This window comes from Hylobates moloch, unplaced genomic scaffold (genome assembly GCF_009828535.3).
Source record: "Hylobates moloch isolate HMO894 unplaced genomic scaffold, HMol_V3 SCAFFOLD_13, whole genome shotgun sequence".
NCBI lineage: Eukaryota > Metazoa > Chordata > Mammalia > Primates > Hylobatidae > Hylobates > Hylobates moloch.
Window position 1 is genome coordinate 72283986 of NW_026652288.1, and position 9571 is coordinate 72293556.

The following is a 9571-nucleotide window of genomic DNA, read 5'->3' on the forward strand; positions in this document are numbered from 1 at the left end:
ATTGTCACCTGGAAGCTGCCGTTTTATGCTGGTAATAGTAGTAGATATTTATTGAGCAACTTATGTTTCAGAAGTTTGATAAGCACTTTATATGAATTACTTTATGCAACTCACTTAACAACAATGTAAGAGAGGCCAAAAGTAAACTGAAAGCCCAGGCTAATGATTTCTCTGAGCAAGAATTTTTGTTATTATAATGCAGTGATTTACATAGGTTGTAATTCATGAGAGCAGGTGTTGGATTATGTCTTCCTTATGCTTACTTAAATGACTTTGTGCTAATATACTATTTTTTTCTGATGAAACAACAGCAAATATAGGCAGCAAAATAACGTTCGTGGTTGAAGCTAATGGCAAGGGTAAACCAAAGCTTCCCAGGGAAAGAGAGAAATTAACTGGGAGCTGGTAATCCTTTTGGCGAGTTACAGTGGCCAGGTTTGTATGTGATTTTACATTTTTCTAATTGCATGATCTTAATTGCTAGTCTGATCTCACTATTTAAAATTGTACCTCATTCTTTTCTCTGTCTTATGTTTCTTCAGAGCCCTTATCTTCATTATGTAATTTATTTATTATTATTAATGTCTGACATCTTGGGAATTTTTGTCTATTTTGTTTATTACTTATCCAGGGCCTGGAAGTGACCTGTTACAGGGTATGTGTGCAATAATTCATTTATCTTTTTTTATCTGTTGAATAAATGAATCATCAATCCTGATGAAAGCAATATTTTAAAAGTAACTATAATCAAGTTTTTTCCTACATGTATTGATTTTATAAACAAATGGCTGGGCCAGGTGCAGTGGCTCACGCCTATAATCCCAGCACTTTAGGAGGCCAAGATGGGTGGATTACCTGATGTCAGGAGTTCGAGACCAGCCTGGCCAACATAGTGAAATCCCGTCTCTACTAAAATACAAAAAAATTTAGCCGGGCATGGTGGCAGACGCCTGTAATCCCAGCTGCTGGGGAGGCTGAGGCAGGACAATCACTTGAACCTGGGAGGCGGAGGTCACAGTGAGCTGAGATCACGCCATTGCAGTCCAGCCTGGGCAAAAAGAGTGAAACTCTGTCTCAAAATAAATAAATCAATAAAAATAAAATAAATAAATTGCTGGACATTAAAAATTATTTTATATAAAACTTGTAATTAGAGAAAATATTACAGTGGACTTCTACAAAACCTTTGATGGTCAAAACCCACACAAATCAGCATGATATGCTCCTCAAAAACATATACATGAAAGAATAAGCCTGTGCTGGTGAGAATGGAAAATCCTGAGGTTTCCTAAAGGCAGTAGACTTGAATCCCTAAGGCTAAGGGGATGGTTTGTTTCAGTGAACTCATAACTGTCTGGCAGCAAGGCTGAGGCTGCTTGCCACCCCCATGACACTCTGAGGCTCACTAGTTTTATATTTCCATTTCTGGACAAAGCATTATCATTTGATTTCATGGTTCTTAGTACAGGATCAGGCAGCTTGTGGGAACTCAAAACATAAAAGATGAATAGAGGAACATATTAATTATTTGGGAGTGTCTCCTGCATTTGAGGTTGTCATAATCACAGCAGATGCTTTCTGACAATGACATGTTAGTATGCTGTGAAGACTTCAGTGGCTGCTCCAGCTTTTCCTCTTCCCAAGACTCTCTGGCTTTTAGGGCTAGTCTAGTGTAGGCAAAACCGGGTTAATCTGAGTAGAAGGCAAGTACACTTTTGGCTGAGATCCAGGTACCTTCCTCTCTCACCCAGTGTGGGCCTGAACAAACTCAACTGCTGGCCTGAATCACTGATAAAGGACTAGACGTATCTAGAAGTAGGAGGAACAAGTGGCCTCACAGGTCCTGGATTAATACAACGAGTTGATGAGTCCAAAAAGATATAGCATTGCAAGCGAATTCTTTGTAGGACTATACTAATGACATCTGACTTAATTCTAAGTGGAGAAAAGTTTGGGCAGGCATGTAAACATATGTGAATCACATAGCTGTGTGACACCTGTGAAATTCTTAAATATTTCATATATTTTAATGTGGTCATTGGGGAAAAGCCTCACATAAACTATTGGTCAAATGGCACATGTGGATTCAGCAACTCTAAGTTTTTAAATCCATTTGTTCTTTTAATACTCTGGAAAATTTTTTAAAAACAGCTTTATTGAGATAAAACCCACCATACAATTTACCTACTTAAAGTACACAATTCAGTGGTTTTTACTATATTTACAGTATTGCAGCCATCATGACAGTCCATTTTAGACCATTTGCATCACCCCAAGAAGACACCTGTACCCTTTAGTCACTCCCATTTTCTCCCTAATCTTACCTTCTACTCCAGCCTCAGGAAACAACTAATCTACTTTCTCTATAGATTTGCCTATTGTGGATATGTTATGTAAATAAATCATATAATATGTGGTCTTCTTTCACTTAACATAATCTCTTCAATGTTCATCCATGTTGTAGTATGTATCAGCCACACGATTTTCACTGCTGAATAATATTTTATCATTTCATTCCATACTACATTTCATTTATCCATTCATCATTCAATAAACAACTTGGGTTGTTTCAATCAGCTTCTTTGGGTGTTATGAGTAATGCCACTATGAACATTTGTGTACAGTTCTTGAACGGACATAAGTTTTCAATTCTCTTGAATGTATGCCTAGGAGTGGAATTGCTTGATTATGTGGTAACTCTATTTTCAACTTTTTGAGGAACTATCAAACTCTCTTCCATAGCGATTGCACCATTTTACATCCCCACTAGCAGTACCAGCAATATATGACAGTTCAATTTTCTCTACATCTTCTCTAACACTTGCTATTATCTTTCTTTCTTTCTTTCTTTTTTCTTTCTTTCTTTCTTTCTTTTTTTCTTTCTTTCTTTTTCTTTCTTCCTTCTCTCTCTCTCTCTTTCTTTCTTTCCTTTTTTTTTTTGTGATAGCCATTCCTGTTGGTGTGAAGTGGGATTGTATTGTGATTTTGATTTGATTTTCATTTCCCCAACCACTAATGGCTAGTAAACACCTTCTCATGTGTAAATTGGCTGTTTCTACCTGCTCTTTGGAGAAATGTCTATTCAAATTTTTTGTTCATTTTTAAATGGGTTGTGTTTTTGTTGTTGAGTTCTTCATTTTCTGCCTTAAAAGTGGAGGATGGTTGGAGGAAGAGAGCCTCAGACCTCTCAGTTGCTCTCATCTAGAATAGAGCTCTGAAACACAAAGCTGGGGATGATGAGTAATGCTGATGGCCTGCTTCTCTCAGGGTATACTGTAGACGAGGATCTAGGTTGAGAGGGGGCCCTGTGTTACTGGCTGCACCCATCCATAGTGGAACATCATCACACTCAACTGGAGAGGGCGGGGAAATATATTGTAGTTCAAGCGTCACAATTGTTTGCAGTTCTTACTGAAATATAAGAGATTGTCTTGAATAAATATTTTCTTCATGCTGTATGTCCTAAGGACAATTTCCAGGAACTTTAAATGGTTATTTATCTATAATTTTCACCAGTTATTGTTGTTTTTAGGGAGTGGATTTGAAAAGCTCTTCACATCACCATTCTGGAGGTGAGTCCCATTTGGATCATTTTTTATAAATATTTTGTTTCTTTTATACTTGGTGGTAAAATAGTGGTAAAACTCTTTATAATTAGCATAGTAGAGATAGAATTGCTATACAATTATGAAAGCCAGTTTTTATGAAAGTATTTGCAAATTTACAGTGAATTAAGAAAACCAATGAGAGTTGAGGACTGGTTGACTTTCAACTTCAAATCGACTTTCAACTTCAAATCTAGTCAAATTCTAGAATGACCATGCTTTGTTTTGACAAATAATTTTTAATTTATTGTCATTAAATAGTTGTAAATAAATATCTGGATAATGAGAGTGACAGTGCATTTCATACTACAGCTTGTTGGTTTTGGTCTAGTTATCTATGTACAAAGCCATCACAGCCATTGAAAAAGTCACTGAAATTACCTGTTTTAAACAGCATAGGAATAATTCAGATGTGGAAATCAAGTTATTAAAAATTCAACACTTTTATGTATACATTTTAGAATTTCACTAGCAGAAATGACCATGTCTTTCTTAATTTTTGTCTAATTCAAAATAAGTACTGCACCACAAAGTCTTTTTGAAAAACAACTTTCCCAACTCCCCTGATGCAGTTATTTGGACTTTGGGGCTAGTTCTTACATTTAACAATTCTTCAAACTCCTTATCTGATTATGGACTGGGCTCATATGTGAATTGCCAACCAGTTGAATGTCACTTTAGTTGAAACAAATCTGGAGTCCAACTCATATTTAAAATGCTTCTCCAAACATTTCCCCACCTTCTCCATCCCCACGGCAAAGTTAACTATTTAGCTAATTTTAGCTGGCTGTCTTTTGGTGAAGAAGTTTGGTTACTTATAAAGGATCACTTAAGTATCTTTGAGAAAATACATACTGCTTAATACTTACAAGAGAATGTTACGATGTATTCCTTGGAAATTCTTCACTTTTTGGCAGGTGACTTGTGTGTACTATTGCCTAAAGTACAGTAGTTTAAGTAGCATATGGGCAGACAGGGATTGTATAAGAGCACGGAACTAGGTAAAGATGAATATTTAAGAAGGAAACCAAGCACATCCCAATGATATTTTCCTGAGTCGTTAATGGACTACACAAAGGTAAATAGTGAAAATAGCAAAGTAATTTTCTCTTCTTTTAGTTTGGAAAGTTTCTGTGTTAAAGTTTGGCTTCTATTGAGTGAAACATCTTAGTTTCCCACATAGTGAAAGGTAAATGGAAAAATCCATCAATTCTGAAAATTGTAATGCAGTTAAATAATAAACTGATAAATTGCATTAAAGCTCAATATTAATTTTTTCCTCCTATAGAGACAGGAATTCTATCCTACTAAAGCTACTTAACAGTTCAAGTAGGTATTTTGGAAGATGCTTACCTCCCAGTTGGGTGTATCTCCCTGCGGCTTAGGTGAGCGCCGAGTCTTTGGCTCCTCCCCAGCTGCTGCGAGCTTCCCACTGCGCCGGGCGCCTGGGAGCCTCCCGGAGTTAGGTGTTCGGCCCCGCCCTCAGGATTATGGCTAAAACTCAAATTCTACCCGGCTAATTCCGGTGATTAATTATTGACAAAAGGAAAACACTCCTACGCAAACTTGTGTCCAACCGCACTGCTCCCAGCGACTCCTTCCAGAAGAGAATGCCTGCTGCAACACTCCCCTCCCCCCCTTGCTCTATGGTCCCAACTTCTCATACGCTGCCACTCTCAGTCCTGGGCGATCAGACTGGTCCTCGGAGGAATGCAGCTCAACGACTTCTACATTTTAAAATTTGGTTTTCTGCAGCTCGTTCTCACTTCTCCAGGGACCAGCCTCTCGAGAGGGGGCGCTTTCCCGGTGCAGGGGAAGCCGGGGCTCCGAGAGCAACAGAGGCGGCTGAGGCGTCGCTGTCACCTCCGGCTGCTGCAGTAAAACCCCGAGCCGAGGCGGGGACGGGGAGGAGGGGATAGGGAGGCGCCCTCCTCCGCGCTGAGGCTGGGATCCCCGACACTACTGAAGGGGCACGTCCTTTGGCGATGGTAGAGGGGCGGGCCGATAAACAGGAGGTGAGAAGGTGGGAGCTCTGGGGCTTTAGCCTAAGCTGCGTTAAAGCTCTCAGGCAAAGCCCGCGCCCAGCATCCATCGGGCTGCAGACTTTGGCAAGGGGGCGAAGAAGCCCGGGTGTAAGCACAGCAGGACTGCGTCTGAAACTCGGCATCCGGCTGCTAAGTGAGCTCAGGGCTCGGGCTGGGGCAGCGGGCGGCCAAGCAAGCATCCCACCCCATTTGTTTGTCAAAAACCGAAGAAAGCAAAGCCTTTTAGCACTGGCAGCTAATTTTGGTGCCTCTGAACGTGTGAAACGCCCCTCCCCGCCCCACTCGCATCCTGCCACCTTGCCCGCGGTAGCTGGGAGGTTAATCGTTAAAAAGGTGGACTCCCCCAGGGAAAGAGATGAAAGGATCGTGTCCGGAGAACTTGTGTGTGCCCACTCACAAGTGCAGAGAATTAATCTCGGCCCGGACTGCGGCAGGAGGGCAAACTGGGGAAAGAGGGCTGGGAGGCGGCCCGGTGGTGCAGAGACGCGCGGCGCCTGCTCCCGCGGCTCCCGGGGCTGGCGTGCCCTGCGCTTACGCTCCGCGTTCGAATATCTTCCCCGGAGGGCTCGGGACCAGCGCGAGCACCTTCCCTGGAAGCTCACATCCGTCACCCAGCGATCTCCTCTCCATCGAGAGCAGGGCTTGCTGAGAGTGGCGGAGGACCTTGAAGGCTCCCCGCTCTGTATCTCCGTGGCCGAGACTCTTTCTGCTCGAGGCCCAGGGGAGTCCGGGAGCGAAAGCCTCTTTTGATGAATGAGCATTTGGGCAGTATCTGCCCATCAGCCCCCACTGCCGAAGGAGGAGACACTGCACATGCTCGGCCAGGGCTGATTGTGCTAAAGCGCGAATTTTAGCTGCTGGCAGGTCTCTGCTCATCCTCACAAGGTGCTTTCAGCGGGTTCCACACTGCCAGGGCTACGAAGAGGGAGGCTCACGTTATTGGGCGATGGTGTCTCCATGCAGGAGGGAGGATGTCCCCTGAGGAAGCTAAAGGTAGATGGGGGCAGGGAAGGGAACCAATAGAAACAGAGCACCTGCTTGGAGCCCGTGTTAGCCATTTTACGTAGTTATCATTTCCTTCTGCTCCCGTGTCTAAATAGCAGCAACCACTGCTAGTGTTATTTATTTCTTTATCACTTTATGTTGGTCACATTCCTTATCTTTTGGCTTCTCCCGACACACCTTGCAATGTTGGCAGGGTAGATACGACCACTCAGGGCATGTAGATCAGGAAATAGAAACCCTAAGAAACGACTTGGCCGGGGCTACCAAGCCCATTTGTGGTGAGGCCAATTCTATTTACACTGGTAAATCTTATTTTTCATTATCTATTTTCCCCCACTTGCTTGTGACACTCCACCCTCCCTACTATGATTGCACATTTGTGGAAATATAGAAATAGACCTTCTTGGCAAAGGTTTGTGAAATGGATATGAGACCTTGCAAGTACTCCAACTGGAGGTTGGGGGAAACTGGCACAGCTGGCAGATGTATTCAGACCATAAAAAATAATCTTAAATGACATACACGTATTATAACCACACACGGGAACATCTTTATGAATATCTTAGCAGCTCCAAATGGAGAATACATATTCCATGTTTTCCATACAACTATAGAACATTCTCGAAACTTAACTAGATCACAAACTATAGGTCAACACTTTTATTTTTATTTTTATATTGGAGACAGGGTCTCACTCTGTCACCCAGGTTGGAGTGCAGAGGCACAGTCAGAGCTCACTGCAGTCTCAGCCTCCTGGGCTCAAGTGATCCTCCTGCCTCAGCCTCCTGTGTAGGTGAGACTACAGGCACGTGCCACCATACCCAGCTATTTTTTAAATTCCTTAGAGACGGGGTCTCATTTTGATGCCCAGGCTTAGGTCAACACATTTTAAAAGGCAGAAGTCATACAGACCACATCATCCATCAAAATACAATAAGGATAAAATTAACAACATTTATCCTGATTGATATACTATCGGGAATTTAAAGATGCTTTGAATCTGTATTAGAAAGCACAAATGGGAAAATTACAAACTCTTTAGGAACAGAAGAAAAACAAAAACCCTACATAACAAAATTGAGAGAATACAGAAAAGCCAAACAATCTATGAAATTATACACTGTGTCTTTATTGCAAAACAATGTACAAAGAGACTTAGAAAAAAATTGCGAAAGAATTATGTTAACTAATAAAGATAACAGCAGAAAATAATAAAGTAGAAAAGTAAAAAAGCAAAAACAAAAATGAAAAAGGAGACTTGATCAAGAAAAGAAAAAAAATTTATTCTCTGGAAAGATCAAGAAATAAATCTAGAAAAGATCAAGAAGCAGAGAAGATACAGATAACATTAGGAAAGAAAGATGGCATACAACCACAGATGAGGAAGAGATTAAAAAATTTAAAAAGCACCTCAATTGATATTTTTTTGCCCATGAGATGGAATCTTCTTTTGTTCTGATTACTGGAACTTGTGAGATAATAATTAGTTAGCATTACAGCTTATGCAGAGATGAATGAAATTTGAAGAACCAGGCAGCATTGTTAAGAATGTAATAGTGTAAGAACATAAAGTAATAATTGTATCATCTGAACATTTTTAACCAGGCCTTTAATCATCAGTATCATAAAGTTTCTATCACATAAATAAAAAACACACTGCTGGAGTAGAATGCTCTCAAAAGTAATCATCACTAGTGTGTATTCCCTTAGGTAACCTGAGATGTTTGGAGACAGATATTATTGGGAGAGGAATGGGTCCACTTTGTAAAACTGTGCTTAGGTTTTTTTGGGATGTCTCTGGAGTCTACAATATCAGGAAGAAGAAAGGAGTTGATGGGAGAATCCACTTAAAATGACCCATAGTCAGCTACCCAATCTTGTATGCATTTGCCGAGAGTGATCTTACTTTTAGCAGATTAAAATTCAAGGATAAAATGTGAGTTTTCTAAAGCTTCCAAACCTGACCATGGTGAAAAGAATATGGACTTTGAAGAAAAACAGCTCTGGATTCAAGTCCTAGCTCCTACTAATCAGTTCTGTAGTCTGAGGCAATTAGCTAGTATCTGCATACTTGGTTTTCCCAATTATCAGGTAGGAATAATATTGATTTTATAGGGTTCTTTTGAAAATTAAATGAAACGGCATTTACAAAGTACTCATCATATGGTTCCTGCTGAACCCCGAACCCCATTCTGCCTTTCCTAAATGCCATCTTTTAGTAACTTCTCTTCCGGCTATTCACATTCCTTCCATTTTGTCACTGGGATGCTATCCTTCTTCCCTTCCTTTCAGTGAACCATGCGCCTGCTCCATGACTTACCAGCAATCAGAGAATTCCAAGTATCATTACTGAGTACCCTTGGGATGCTTTGGAAAGATCCTCTTAAATCTAAAAATAACTTAGCCCCTTTTTTACAAGGTGTAAATGGCAAAAATGAGGACTGCTTCTTCTTTCTTTCCTTCCTTCCTGCCTACTCCCCCCTTTATTTTTACTTACCACATTGTTTTGAGTTCCTATGAAACTATTCATGAGTGACATTCCCCAACTCACTGATTCCTGTTTAACAAGTATGCATACAATTAGACTGAAGTCTTTCGCTGGGGAAAGACCCTAACCTTGAAACACTTGTAAAATTTAATGTTAGAATAAAGACCATATTATTAATGATCAGTAATGAGAGTCAGTAGTTTATTCTAAAAATTGGAAAAACAGCATTCCATTAAGGGACTTAATGTCGATGTCCCCGTTAATCACTAACAAAAATAAGAGATTTATCAGAATAGGCACAAGTTTTGCCCTTAAAAAGCCTGTCCCCATCTACCACTAGAGAGCTGAGGAGTAGCAATAAGACCAGTTTAACAAAAGATTTTCTGCATCATTTATTCTAAAGCAGTATTTTAAAAACATTATTTCTA

The 9571-nt window shown here is 40.5% G+C and overlaps 1 protein-coding gene across 3 annotated transcripts in view; it reads right to left on the reverse strand.

The window, feature by feature from the left end:
• SPTSSB (serine palmitoyltransferase small subunit B) overlaps positions 1–6539 on the reverse strand; it is a 28119-nt gene extending 21580 nt beyond the window's left edge. For 2 of the 3 annotated variants that reach the window (XM_032173938.2, XM_058426866.1), the window contains exon 1: positions 4959–5716. Coding sequence is in view for 1 of the 3 variants with exons in the window: in XM_058426865.1 (XP_058282848.1) it covers positions 5368–6411 (1044 nt within the window). In the remaining 2 variants the exon portion in view is untranslated. Of the gene's footprint in view, positions 1–4958 lie in introns of all 3 variants that reach the window. The other variant, XM_058426865.1, reaches the window with a different exon arrangement.
• Between the last annotated feature and the right edge of the window lie 3032 nt (positions 6540–9571).